This window comes from Arvicola amphibius, chromosome 11 (genome assembly GCF_903992535.2).
Source record: "Arvicola amphibius chromosome 11, mArvAmp1.2, whole genome shotgun sequence".
Taxonomy (NCBI): Eukaryota; Metazoa; Chordata; class Mammalia; order Rodentia; family Cricetidae; genus Arvicola; species Arvicola amphibius.
The window spans coordinates 99,588-114,418 of NC_052057.2; the positions used below are offsets into that span (position 1 = coordinate 99,588).

General features: G+C 39.7%; 1 protein-coding gene across 2 annotated transcripts; it reads left to right on the forward strand.

The window, feature by feature from the left end:
• The first annotated feature begins 9,263 nt into the window (after positions 1-9,263).
• Positions 9,264-12,769, forward strand: LOC119826185 (antigen-presenting glycoprotein CD1d-like). 2 transcript variants are annotated; one of them, XR_005287362.1, is made up of 6 exons: positions 9,264-9,424; positions 9,685-9,954; positions 10,248-10,526; positions 10,960-11,238; positions 11,892-12,002; positions 12,092-12,769. XR_005287362.1 is itself a non-coding variant. In XM_038347277.1 (6 exons), the coding sequence occupies exons 1-6, from the start codon at positions 9,370-9,372 to the stop codon at positions 12,111-12,113; spliced, it is 1,011 nt and encodes a 336-aa protein (XP_038203205.1). In that variant the 5' UTR covers positions 9,264-9,369; the 3' UTR covers positions 12,114-12,769. The 2 variants fall into 2 exon arrangements, 1 of the variants encoding a protein (XP_038203205.1); XM_038347277.1 differs by having other exon boundaries at positions 11,897-12,002.
• Positions 12,770-14,831: the final 2,062 nt, after the last annotated feature.

The window sequence follows — 14,831 nt, forward strand, 5'->3', positions numbered from 1 at the left end:
TACAGTAAAGAGAGAATCAAAGATGAAGAAAACCTTTAAATGTTTTATAGTGTGTTCAAAATATACGCAGGCTAAAGGTTAAAGTCCTTATAATAAAAAAGAGAGTAGTTGAGTGTGGTGGCACACACCTTTAATCCCAACACTTGAGAGACAGAAATGGGCTGGCCTCTGTGAGTTGAAGGTGCAAGGCACACAACTTTAATCTCAACACCTGCAAGGCAGAGGCAGACTGATCTCTGTGGGTTCAAGGACAACCTGGTCTACAGAGTGAATTTCAGGATAGCCAAACATACACAGTGAAAACCTGTACCAAGAAGCCAAAAATTAAAAATAAAAGAAACAGAGGTTAAAATAAAGCCATATAAAGATGAAAATACACAGAGAATCTGGATACTGTCTGTTATTATGTTCTCTTTCAATTGTTTGAATGGGGAGGAAGGAGCAACAGCTGCTAAAAGATATTTGTTTATAAATGCTGCTGAATTAATTCAAGATAGGTATTTTGAAAATACCTTGACTTCAAAATTGAAGTCAAAAGTTATGTTACTTTGGAGAAGAGGATTTGCTTTTGTTTCCACAGGAAAGGAGAAGCTGTGGATGCATTCTGGGTTAAGGAAAATCAGGTTTGATCAAGGAAGACTACCTGAGAAATCTCTGGTAGGAACAAAGGGCCCAGATGTCTGAATTCTACATCCAGAACAGATTCAAGACTGCCGCCTGAGATGATCAAGACCCACAGGACTTGATCATAATTTTAAATTTTCTTTAGGTCCCCATAAGATTATCAGTGCCCCCTACCCAGAAGGAGTAGCCTAGAAAACTATGCTCACATTCCCCCCCCCCAAAATGGACTATGGTTATTTTCCTTTGTTTAGAATGTTGGTAACAATTTATTATGAATAATGGTCAGGAGAAAAGCTAACAAAAGATATTAGATTCAGAGTATTTGTGTTTTTTTTTTTCAAAAAGGAGGGGAAGTGCTGTGGGACAATGGTCTGTACCCTGTCAATTACATTTTAAATAAATGCTGATTGGCCAGTAGCCAAGCAGGAAGAATAGGTGCAGTGACAAGGCATGAGTAGCGGCAAGAAATGAGAATTCTGGGAAGAGGGAATCTCTTTCTACAGTCCAGATCCAGACACAGAGCAAGCAAGATGTGACTGCTTCACTGAGAAAGGTACCAAGCCATGTGGCTAACATAGACAAGAATAATGGGCTAATATAAGTTATAAGAGTTAATAAGAAGCCTGAGCTAATAAGCCAATAAGTTTATATAGTTAATGTAGACCTCTGTGTGATTACTTGTGACTAAACAGCTGGAGGACCAGGCAGGACAGAAACCCTAACAACAATCATGTGGGTTTTTTTTTTTCAGTTTGTTTATATACTCGATGACATTGACCTATTTTCATATACTGAACCATCCCTGCATCTCTGTGGTGAGGCCTACTTTGTCATGGTGGATGATTTTTCTGATGTGTTCTTGGATTTGGTTTGCCAGCATTCTATTGAGTATTTTTGCATCAATGTTCATGAATGAAATTGGTCTGTAACTTTCTTTCTTAATAATGTCTTTGTGTGTTTTGTGTATTAAGGTAATTGCAGCCTCATGAAAAGAGTTTGGCAATGTTCCCTCTGTTTCAATTTTGTGGCACAATTTGTAGAGTATTGGTATTAGTTCTTCTTTGAAAATCTTGAAGAATTCTGAGCCTATACCATCTAGTCCTAGGCTATTTTTGGTTGGGAGACATTTGATGACTGTTTTTTCAGCAGTTATAGGTCTATTTAATTTGCTTATCTGGTCTTGATTTAATTTTGGTAAATGATATTTATCCACAAAGTTGTCCATTTCCTTTACTTTTTCCAATTTTCTGAAGTACAGGTTTTTGAAATATGACCTGATGATTCTCTGTATTTCCTCCATGTCTGTTGTTATTTCCCCTTTTTCATTTCTGATTTTGTTAATTTGGATAGTCTCTCTCTGCCTTTTGGTTTATTGGATAAAGGTTTGTCTACTTTGTTGATTTTCTCAAAGAACCAACTCTTGGTCTCATTGATTTTTTGTATTGTTTTCTTTGTTTCTATTTTGTTGCTTTTAAGGAAGTCTTTAATATCTTCCTTGACCCATTGATGACTCAGGTGAGCATTGTTTAATTTCCATGTGTTTGTAGGCTTTCTGAAATTAGTTTTGCTGTTGAATTCTAATTTTAAGCCATAGTGATCTGATAAGATACATAGGGTTATTCCAAATATTTGTATCTGTTGAAGGTATGTTTTATTACCGAGTATGTGGTAATTTTTGAGAAGGTTCCATGAGGTGCTGAGAAGAAGCTATATTCTTTTATGTTTGGATGGAATGGTCTATCGATATCTGTTAAGTCTATTTGAGTCATGGCATCTTTTAATTCCTTATTTCTCTGTTAAGTTTCTGCCTGGCAGATCTGTCCAGTCCTGAGAGTGGGGTATTGAAGTCTCCAACTATTAGAGTATGTAGTTTAATGTGTGATTTAAGCTTTAGTAGTGTGTCTTTTACATATGAGGGTGTCCTTGCATTTGGGGCATAGATGTTCAGTATTGAGGTTTCCTCTTAAAGGATTTTTCCTTTGACTAATATGAAGTGTCTTTCTCTTTTGATTGAGTTTAATTTGAAGTCGATTTTGTTAGATATTAGGATAGCTAAGCCATCTTGTTTCTTAGGTCCATTTGATTGGAATTTGTTTTCCTAACCCTTTACTCTGAGGTGATGTCTGTCTTTAATAACTGAGGTGTGTTTCTTGTATGCAGCAGAAGCATGGACTATGTTTTTGTATCTAATCTGTTAACCTGCATATTTTTACAGGTAAAATTGAGTTCATTTATATTAAGGGATATTAATGAGCAGTGATTACTAGTTCCTGTTATTTTAGTTTTCATTGTTAGAGATGTTATCATGTGTGTTTTTCCTTTTTGGGGATTTGTTGCTCTGAGATCATCTGTTGTCTGTGTTTTTGTGTATGTAGCTAACTTACTTGTGTTGGAGTTTATTCTAGTACTTTGTGTAGGGCTGGATTTGTGGCTAGGTATTGGTTAAATCTGGTTTGTCTTAGAATATCTTGTTTTATCCATCTATGGTGATTGAAGGTTTTGTTGGGTATAGTAGTCTGGGATGGCATCCGTGATCTCTTAATGTCTGCATATTGCTTGGCCAGGACCTTTTGGTTTTCATTGCTTCCATTGGTAACTCAGGTGTAATTCTGATATGTCTGCCTTCATATGCTACTTGGATTTTTACCATTGCAGCTCTTAATATTCTTTCTATATTCTGTATGTTTAGTGTTTTGGGGACTTATTTTTAATCCAGTCTATTTGGTCTTCTGTTAGCTTCTTGTATCTTCATATCCATATCTTCCTTTAGGTTAGGCAAGTTTTCTTCTATGATTCGGTTGAATATATTTTTGGTGCTTTTAACTTGGACTTCTTCTCCTACTTCTCTACCAATTTTTCTTAGATTTGATCTTTTTATGGTTCCCCACAATTCCAGGATTTTTGTTAGATTTAATGTTTTCTTTGATGAGTCTAATTCCTCTATTGTATCTTCAATGCTCTCGTCCATCTTTTGTATTCTGCTGTTTATGCTTGTACTTAGGTTCCTGATTGTTTTCCCGTAATTTCTATTTCTAGAATTCTTTTGGTTTATGTTTTCATTATTGTCACTCTTTCAGTTTTTAAGTCTTGAATCATTTCTTTCACCTGTTTGATTGCTTTTTCTTGGTTTTCTTAGAGAGATTTGTTGATTTCTGAAATTTTTTGTTTGTCTCTTCCTACATTCCTTTGAGAGAACTTTTTATTTCCTCTTTAAAGAGATCAAACATTCTCCTGAAGTTATTCTTTTATGTCATTTTCTTCTGATTCATCTGTATTGGAGTGTTCAAGTCTTGCTGTTTTAGAGAAACTAGTGTTTCTTGGTGTCATGTTGTGCTTTGTTCTTACCTTGTCTTTCCTCTGATTGGTATATTTGGGGTCGTGTCTCTGGTAATCACACTTCCAGGTGGATCCAAGGCTCAGATGGTTGTTTCTTGTGGTGGAGTGGAGGCCATGGTTTCCAAGCCAGAGGTCACTTGGAGTTCCTGGAGGTTGCTCTGAAATCCTGGAGGTCATTTGGGCCTGCTCCCACAGAGGTCGCTGCCTCAGTCCTGCTGCAGCAGAAGCTGCTTGCTCAGGCCTGGTCCCACAGAGGTTGTTGGCTGGGTCGTGGTCCCACAGAGGTTGTTGGCTGGGTCGTGGTCCCACAGAGGTTGTTGGCTGGGACCTGGTCACACAAAAGTTTTTGGCTTGAACCTGGTTCCACGTAGGTGCTGTCTCAGGCCTCCTCTGATGGATGTCATACGCTATTTTGTTTTTAATACTATTCTTTGAAACTGGAAAAACAAGAATTAACCAATCCGAAGTTCATTAGATAGCAAGAAATAAATATTAAAGCAGAAATAGCAAAAAGAACAATAAAAAAATCAGTGGATCTAAGAGCAGATTCTCGAGATGATAAACAAGAAAATCAAAACAACATTGGCCCAGCTAGTCCAAAGAAAAAGACAACCCAAATTAGCAGAATCAGAAATAAACTGAAAACAATGGACATGAAAGAAATTCAGAATATACATGGGATTACTTTAATACCATCCACTCCATTAATTTGGAAAATTTAAATAAATGGATGTATTTCTACATTCATCCAAACCAGCAAAGTTAATAACAAGAAAAGGTTTATAACCTAAAGAGACCCATAATAAATCAGGAGATTTAAACAGTAATAAAAAGCCTGCCAACTAAAAAAGAAAATCCCATGTCGAGGTAGATTCATAGCATAATTTTGACAGATTTACATAGGAGATCTATATCCAATTCTTCTTAAATTATTATTATATTATTTTAATTTGTCAAGACAGGACTTCTCTGTGTAATAGCCCTAGCTCTTCTGGAACTTGGTTTGTAGACCAGGCTGGCCTTGAACTCACAGAGATCTTCCTGATTCTGCATCCTTAGTGCTGGGATAAATGTCTGCACCATTACCATCACTCAGTTACAAATTATTTTTAAAGAAGCAGTAGAAACACTTCCAAACACTTTCTATGAAAACAGTATTGCCCCAATACCCAAATTAGGTAAAGAAAATATCAAAAAGCAAAAATTACAAGCCAAGACAATGAACATAAAATCAAATATCCTTAATGAAATCATTGGAAACTGAACACAGGCAAATAAAAGATATATTATCTACCAAGACCAAGTTGAATTTATCACAAAATTTATCAGCAACGGTTCAACACATGAAAATCACTATCAGTGTAATAAGTCACACAAATGGAATTAATGACAAAACCCACATGGTCATTTCAATAGATGAAGAAAATGTTTTCGACAAAATGAAACATGCCTTCATGATGAAGTGCTAGAGACGGCAGGAGGGAATGTACCTCAATATCATAAAGAGATATATGACAAACCCACACTCAACATCCTAAATGGGGGAAAATTCCAAGCAATACCATTAAGACCAGGAATGAGACAAGGCTGCCCACTATCCCCATTCCGCTTCAGTATAATATCTGAAGCACAAAGCTGGAGCAATGAGGCAAGAGAATGAAAGTAAAGGGATAGAAATAGGAAAAGAAGTAAATCTATCCCTGTTGCAGATGATATGATATTCTAAAAATTCCACCAAAAAAAAAAAAAAACTTCTAGAAAGGATCAACAATTTCAGCAAGGTGGCAAAATACAAAACAAACTTATAAAAATAAATAGCTTTTCTATATGCTAACAACAATTAACTTGCTGAGAAAGATATCGCAGACATACTCCCATTCACTATACTTACAACAATGAAATATCTAGGAATAAACCTAAGTAAGGAGATAAAAGGTGTCTGTAATAAAAACTCTGGAGAAAGAGATTGAGAAAGACATTGGCCGAGACACTGGAGCATCGTATCTCATGCTCAAGGATCAATCGGTCTAATGCTGTAAAAATGATCACCCTACACAAACCTATTAAAGGTCCATTGCCATCTGCATAAAAATTCCCATCCCATTTCCCCAAAGAAACTGAAATGTATATGGAACCACAAAAAAACCCTCTGATAACCAAAGTAATCATTGACAAAAACAAAACAACAAAACAACAAAAACAAAAATGCTGAGCAATTACCATTCCAGAGCTCAAAACATATTACAAAGCCAAAGTAATAAAACAGTATGGAACTGGCACAGAAATAGGCATATAGATCAATTAAACAAAATAGAAGACCCAAACAAGAGTGTACACAAACTACAGTCATCTGATAATTAACAAAGATGCCAGAAACACACACTGGAGAAAGGATAGCACCCTCAACAAATGATTCTGGAAAAACTGAATGTCTACATGTAGAAGAATGAAATAAGACCCACATATACCATCTGGCACAAAAGCTAACTCCAAATGCACTCAAGACCTCAGTGTGAAACCTGAAACAATGAAAATGCTGGGAGACTGCAAAGCAAGACTACAGGATAGAGGTGTGGGAAAGGGCCTTCTACATAGAGCTCCAATGCCCAGGAATTAACCAACAGTGACCAGTGAGATCCTCATAAAACTAAAACGCTTCTGCCCAATCAAAAAAAACAATTGAGTAAAGAGGAGGCCACTAGAGTGGGGGAGAATCTTTCCAGCTATACATTTGATAGTGGATTAACAGCAAAAAAAAAGAGGAAAAAAAAACCAACTCAAAACGATAAAGACACAGAAGAAGAATTCTCAGACAAATAAAAATGGCTAATGTTGTTTATCAGCCTTAGCAATTAGGGAAATGCAAATAGAAACAACGTTGAGAGTTCATCTCACCCCAGTCTAAAGGCAAAGATCACACACACACACACACACACACACACACACACACACACACACACCTGGAGAAAATGAGAATGGGAACCCTCACTCACTCCTGGTGAGTTTGCAAACAGGTGCATTCAGTCTAGAACACAGTTTGGAGAATTCTCAAAAGGCTAAAAATAAATGCAGCACATGGCCCAGCTATGCCACTGCTTGGCATATGCTCAGAGGACATGACATCCTACCCCACTGATATTTTCTCAGCCATGTTTGTTGCTCTTCATAATAACTAGGAAATAGAAACAACCTAAATGATCTCTTTTGACAGGGATAATGGAGATGTGGGACGTAAACACTATACAATGCTATTCAACTATAAATAAACGAAATTGTGACATTTGCAGGTAAATGGATGGACACAGAAAGCATTGTATTCAGTGAGGTAAACCAGATTCCAAAAGACTGCATGTTCTGGCTCCTCTATTTCAAAGCTCCCAAACTCCAGATGTGAGCATATAACCCAGAGTAACCACAGAAACTAGGAAGGTGAAAAGGGACTGTAACAGGCTGTCTTAAAGTTTCCACTACTGAGATTAAAGCCCATGGCCAAAAGCAGTTTAGAGAGGAAAGGGTTTGTTTAAATTTACATCACTGAGGGAGCAGGAACTGCAGCAGAGAGTTGCCTGTTTCCACCTACCAAGAGCTGGGACTAAAGCATGCACCACCACACACAACTAACCTTTTCTTGTTAAAAAAAAAAAAAAAAAAAAAAAAAAAAAAACCTTTTCAGTGTCATTTCAGACTGTTTTGGAAGCAATATCCAGTAAAATAAGGTCTAGTTGATGAGAGCCACCCCTGAGACCCCAGCCTAGAGGGAAAACCTATCCTTCAGGGCTCTACAACAATGGGACAAAGCAGGAGTAAAATTAATGAAGACAGAATGGAAGGACTCGTGGTCAGGAGATGTGACCCTTCTGATCTGATATCCCTACAGGTGATTATAGAAAGAACAAAGAAGCAGATGAATGAACACTTCCGTAATTACAAGGCCCATGTGTTAGGAAGAAAGGCCCCTAAAGCTAGCCTCTGTGCAGGGTGTGGAGATGGGGCTGTCTAGCTCTCCTGCCTTTGCTCATACCACCTGGGAAGCTTGAGAAGGCTCTTCCTGAGAAAACAGCACTGGGGTTTGGATTGAGTGGCAACAGCTAGGCATAGGCTTGGAAGAATGAGTTCCCTAAGGTACCTATTTGTGCAGCGACCTGGGTCAGGAAGAAGCTGCATCTAAGGCACTGGAGCATGTGAGGCTGAGTAGGGTCCCAGTTGACACTCAAGGCAGACCAGAACAGGGCCAGGATGCTCCTCTAGGCCATCCTGATGATGACTTCTTCCCAGCAAGGCTGTTTCCATACAGACCAAACACAACATTAGGGTGACGATGAAGGTGGGGATGTACAGAAGAGGACCCACTTAAGAGACAGGACAAAAAGATAGAGCAAGCTGGCGAAGGAGAGAATAAAAAGGAACGAGGAAGGTGGTATCCAGTGGCTGTGGTTACCAGTGATGACTTCTTCTTGGGGTCACTCAGTTCTGAGTAAACGTTTTGTCATTGCTTCTTCCCAGCGTGAGAAACAGGGAATGACCAAACCACGGGCTGTCTCTATTCTCACAAACTTGAGATGGTTGAGAGTCGGTGGGAAGGCAGAGGAAGAAGCCAGTAGGCAAGGTTGGCCAGAGGGCAGGGAGCCTGAAGGAAAGATTCTTGTATGCAGATACGCAGCTCGTTTCCCTTGTGCTATGGCCCAAAGAGTGTGCACATCTTGTCACTCTCAGCTTTTCTTCACATCAGATTGCTGCAAGCCTTCAATTTGCACAAATCATGATATAGTGCAATAAAATAAAATACACCTGTACTCTCCTGAAAGGGAGCCAGGGAAGACAGAGAAACAAGGCAAGCAGAGAACAGACCAGGTTAAGGTGAAAGAGTCTGGGGACCCCTGATACAGGAGACTTTGGGGATACGAATGCTGTGAAGGAACTTAGCCCACCCGGTCTTATCCTCTCAGTGTACCGCTGTGAGAATCATGTCTCTCCTTATTTATTCTAAACGTGGAGAGATCTGGAAGGAGTCAGAAGTGTAAAACAGAGTAACGCCTGCAGATAACCACTGCCAGCCAGGTCGAAACTTTTCTCCTTTTCTTCCCTTGCATTTTTAATGTCATCGGAGTTGTAACACAAATACGACGTTATGTCTCACTTTTAACATTGAGATGGCAAACCGGTCTCAACCTCTTTCTTTAGTGTAAGGGAAAGGGTGAGAAAAGTAGATTGCTCAGAAGTGCTGATTAAAGCTGCATTCTAACACTGAACCACGAGGGGGCGACTGTGTAAAAGAGTAATTCCTTTACCAGAGCCTGCTCTTCCGGATTTGACAGGCTGTTTGCACAAAGCGCAGAACCTTTGTCCTCAAGCAGTGCTAACATTAAATAGCAGAAGTCGGAGCCTAGGGCTGTGTAAACCTCTCGCGCCATGTGGTACCTACTGTTGTTTTGGGTGTTCCCGTGGGTCTGGGTACAATCAGAAGGTGAGTAGAAGTGCGCACGGAAGGGCCTGGAGAAGGAAGAAGAGAGTGCGGGACTAGCAGCACTGTGGTCCGGGTGGGTGGAGGTCGACCTCGGTGGGCTTGAAGCACTATGGTGGGCGGAACAGATGCTGATCCCTCTCAGAGAAAAATGCAGGTCTGAACCCTACTGTCCTTTTGCAAGCCCACCTAAGGCTCTTTTCTAATAACCTCCCCACTGACTTTTTTGCTTAATGTGCTTATTTGGTTTTCATCGTTTTCAGCCCAGCAAAAGAATTTCCCCTTCCGCTGCCTGCAGATCTCTTCCTTCCCAAACAGTAGTTGCTCAAGCACAGATGGCTTGGCCTGGCTGGGGGATCTGCAAACACACCGGTGGAGCAATGCCTCAGACACCATTGACTTGGTGAAGTCTTGGTCCCAGGGCAGATTCAGTGACCAACAGTGGGAGCAATTGCAGCGCATATTTCAAGTTTATCGATTCAGCTTTACCAGGGATGTACAGGAATTCGTCAAAATGATGCCTAATATACACTGTGAGTGGAGGGATGAAGCCCTGGAAAGGTACCTACTGGGTGAGAGAGAACCACAGACCCCAACTGGATAACTGTGGGCCTACTTGATGAGATTCTCTTTTTTCTCCACCTTTAAGATTTTCACTTCTGTCTGGAGAGATCCTTGTCTCTTCTGAAAATAATCCCTGTCTCTGTTCCAGGACCCCGCAATCATTTCCCTCAACTGGGACCTAACTGTTATCTCCATGCCAATTTCTTCTCCTTTCTTCCAAACTTCTTAACCGTTCTTGAATCTCTACACACTCGCCTTACAGATCCCATTGAGATGCAGTTGTCTACTGGGTGTGACCTGTACTCTGAGAACGCTTCAGAAAGCTTTTTCTATGTAGCATTTCAAGGAGAATATATCCTGAGTTTTCAGGGAACTTCCTTTCAGAAGGCCCCAGATGCCCCACCTTGGACAGAGTTGGTCATTAAAGTGCTCAACGGTGATCAAGGGACAACGGAAACGTTACAATGGCTTCTGTATGACATCTGCCCCAAGTTTGTCCATGGTCTCCTGGAGACAGGGAAGGCAGAGCTGGAGAAACAAGGTCAGCCTGCTAGCCTCACCCGGGCTCTCCCTAAGTTTTCCCATCACTGCAAGCTTTAGAGAAAGGGCAATGCCTAGGAGGGGGTGAATAAGGCATGTGGGGTTTACTCTTGTCACTGACAATCACTCTGGAATCTACAAATTGAATTAAATAAACACTGGGCATCAGAACTGATCCAGGTGATATTTGAGACATGCTATATCAGCTGAACTCAGGGTGTTCTAGAGTACATTCATAAAACATTTGCATCAGGGAAGGGGTAGAGATGTCAGGGATGGTTTCCCTAGTCACAGTGATACAAATGGATTTAGACTAATAGGCAACATCATCTCCAGAAGTGGACCTGTGGAAAGCATGAACTTGATAGGAATTCTGGAGCCTCTACTATAAATGTTCTTGCTTTAAGATATTTTTATTCTCTCTCTGGGTACAGAGAAGCCCGTGGCCTGGTTGTCCAGTGGCCTCAGTCCTAAACATGGTCATCTACAGTTGGTGTGTCATGTCTCTGGCTTCTACCCAAAGCCTGTGTGGGTGATGTGGATGCAGGGTGAGCAGGAGCAAAATAGTACTCAGAGGAGTGACTACCTGCCCAATGCTGATGAGACATGGTATCTCCGAGCAACCCTGGATGTGGAGGCTGGAAAGGAGGCTGGCCTGGCCTGCTGCGTGAAACATAGCAGTCTAGGAGGACAGGATATCATCCTCTATTGGGGTAAGAAAAACAACTGTAGCCTGGGTTGAGAGCAAGTAGAGTACCATTCAAGCATGGAGTAAGAACTGAACAAACTGAGTTTCAGATATGAAACCCCTAACTCTTATAGGAGAGAGAGAACGGGGAATTCTAGATACAGAAATCAATCCCAGTAAATTTGAGGTAAGATGTTCTATATATAAGAGGAAAGTAGACCCAGAAACTCAGAAGACCCAGAGGCAAAGGGCAAATAAAGAAGTTCAGCAAGATACATTCCCCAGGATAGAGGACCCAGGTCCCGAGGTATAGCTGTAGGTTATTGATGCCTCCTGTGTGAGCACTGACCACTGTGTTACCAACATATCAGTTCATCCCTTAGCTGTGCAGCAAATACTGCTATTCTGACTTTATAGATAAAGAGGTCAGTGCTAAGATAAGGTAAGCACCTGACGTCATTCAGAAAATTCAAGATTTTGGGGTAGGCAGATTCATATCTGTCTGGATAGCATACAGTCAGATCCTGACGATAGATGGTCAGTCTAAACTCACGAAGACTAAAGAGATAGAGTTTAAAGAAAGAAAAAAGAATGGCATGGCTTCCTCACATGTGCTTAGAATAGGGAACTTGAAATAGGTCTGGGCTCTTTGTTTAGTGATACCTTGTATTCTTCCAGAGCAGATGGCCGACATTTATCCATGGGTATTATCATCGTTCTAGTACTAGTAGTAGTACTATTATTAATATGTGCTGTAATCGGTTTTGTAATCTACACCAAGAAGCGCTGGTAAGTCTCGCCTTTCATGTGTTCCTTTCCCAACTTCCCTGCTTTGTTACCTCCTTTTCTTTCCTAATGGCCTCTCTCTTTTCTCTCAGCTCCTATCAAGACATCCTGTAGGTCTTCCTTACACCTGCCTTTCCTGAGACTCAGACCTTCCGGCTTCTAGGACTTCATTCCTTGTTGCTGAGGAACTGAGGAGAATAAAAGAGCCTTGAAGAAAGTGAGGAGCAACCAGCACACCCTTTCAACATTTATTTTAAAAGTTAATTTCTTTTTCATTGTATTACAAATTTATAAAGACCAGGTGGTTTGGAACAAACACAATTGCAAATATTCATACCTGTCAAGAACGAGCTGTGGGCAGTATTTTATGGGATTTGCACTGAACTGGAAAGCACAGATCCTGCCCGAACCGATGCTTCCAAGTTTGTTGAAAAGTGTAAAGTCCAATGCCAACATGGCTGATCTCTGCAGGTTTCAAGAAACCTAGAAGTACTTATTTGAGAGGAGAGGTGACATACAGATTTTAAAGTAAACTCAAATATTTGCAAATATCAGCACTGTTCTTTCATCTTAGATCCACACCTGATAGATGTCCATCTAATGACCACCCAAGGGCTTCCAGTTTGTGACTCTTTAAAAGAAAATATTAGTCCTACATTCCATAATGACAACCTTAGGACAGAGTCTCTATTGTGAACATGCATTTATGACTGATGGGTGTATTCTCTTTAAAATAAAATTGAGGAGGTCTCCTGGAGTTTTACTTGGAATCACTGTATCTTAAAGTAAAGTCATAGTCTATACCTACTTACCTTGAGATATTTCACTCAAACACGGCTATAATTTGCATTTGAAATTTACCCCAACAACCCACTTTTGAAGGTCAAGTTACCAGCCCATGGCACTATCAGGAAGTAGTACTTTCATTAGTAGGTGAGGCCCAGTAGAAAGGAATTGACATAATGAGTTCATACAGTCATAGTGGGACACAAATTCTCTTTTGCAGTAATGTAATTCATAGATTTAGAAGGCAACTCAAGGCCTTTTTTCTTTTTCTTTTTTTCCAGTCTGAGAAAAAAACAGTAGGGCAGTCTTTGCTTTATGTCTAAAAGCCACTTGTGAGTAAATGTTATCTTTGTTTTTCTTGGTCTGTGTTACCACACTCAATGTGTTTGCTTGATTCATCCATTTGTCCGCAACTTTCAAGATGTCATTATTTTTTCCAATGTGGTATTCCATTAGGTAAAAATACCACATCTTCTTTATTCATTCTTTGGTTGTGGGACATTTAGGTTGTTTCCAGTTTCTAGCTATGACAAATAATGCTGCTATGAACATAGTTTAGTACATGTCCTTGTGGTATGATAAAACATCCTTTGGGTATATACCCAAAAGTGGTATTGTTGATCTTGAGGTAGGTTGTTTTCTAGTTTTCTGAGAAATTGTCATACTGATTTCCAAAGCAGCTGTACAAGTTTGCACTCCCACCAGCAATGGAGGAGTGTTTCCTTTATTCCACATCGTCTCCAGTATAAGCTGTCATCAGAGTTTTTGATCTTGGACATTCTTACAAGTATAAAATGGAATCTCAGATTTGTTTTGATTTGCATTTCTGTTATGGCTAAGGATGTTGAATGTTTCCTTAAGTGTCTTTCAGCCATTTAGATTCCTCTGTTGAGAGTTCTCTGTTAAGCTCTCTACTCAATTTTTTTATTGGATTATTTGTTCTTTTGATGCCCAATTTCTTGAGTTCTTTGTATATTTTGGAGATCAGACCTCTGATGTGGGGTTAGTGAAGACCTTTTCCCATTCTGTAGACCGTCATTTTGTCTTGTTGACAATATCCTTTGCTTTACAGAAGCTTTTCAGTTTCAGGAGGTCCCATTTATTAATTGTTTCTCTCAGTGTCTGTTCTACTGGGGCTATATTTAGGAAGTGGTCTCCTGTGCCAATGCATTCAAGTGTACTTCCCACTTTCTCGTCTATAAGGCTGTGACGGGCTTTATGTTAATATCTCTGATCCATTTGGACTTGAATTTTGTGCATGGTGATAGATATGGGTCCACTGTAATTTTTCTACATGTTAATATCCAGTTATGACAGCACCATTTGTTAACTATGCTTTCTTTTTTGCATATCATATTTTTTGCTTCTTTGTCAAACATCAGGTGTTCAAAGGTGTGTGGATTAATATCTGGGTCTTCTATTCAGTTCCATTTGTCCTCCTGTCTGTTCTTATGCCAATACCAGACTGTTTTCAATACTGTAACTCTGTAATAGAGTTTGAAGTCAGGGATTGTGATGCCTCCAGAAGTTCTTTTTGTACAGGATTGTTTTGGCTATCCTGGGTTTTTTGCTTTTCCATATGAAGTTGAATACTGTTCTTCAAGGTCTGTGAAGAATTTTTCTGGGCATTGTGTTGAATCTGTAGATTGCTTTTGGCCATTTTTTACTGTGTTAATTCTGCCTACCCAAGAGCATGGGAGATCTTTACACTTTCTGGTGTCTTCTTCAATTTCTTTCTTCAGAGATTTAAAGTTCTTGTCATACAAGTCTTCCACTTATTTGGTTAGAGTTACTTTGAGATATTTTATGCTTTTGTGACTATTGTGAATGGTGTTGATTCTGATTTCTTCCCCAGCCCTTTTATCATCTGTGTACAGGAGGGCTACTGATTTTTTTTTAGTTAATCTTTTATCCTGCTACATTACTGAAAGTGTTTATGAGTTGTAGAAGTTCCATGGTAGAGTTTTTGGGATTGCTTATGTAAACTATCATATCATCAGCAAACAGTGAGAGTTTGACTTCTTCTTTTCTAATTTATATCCCCTT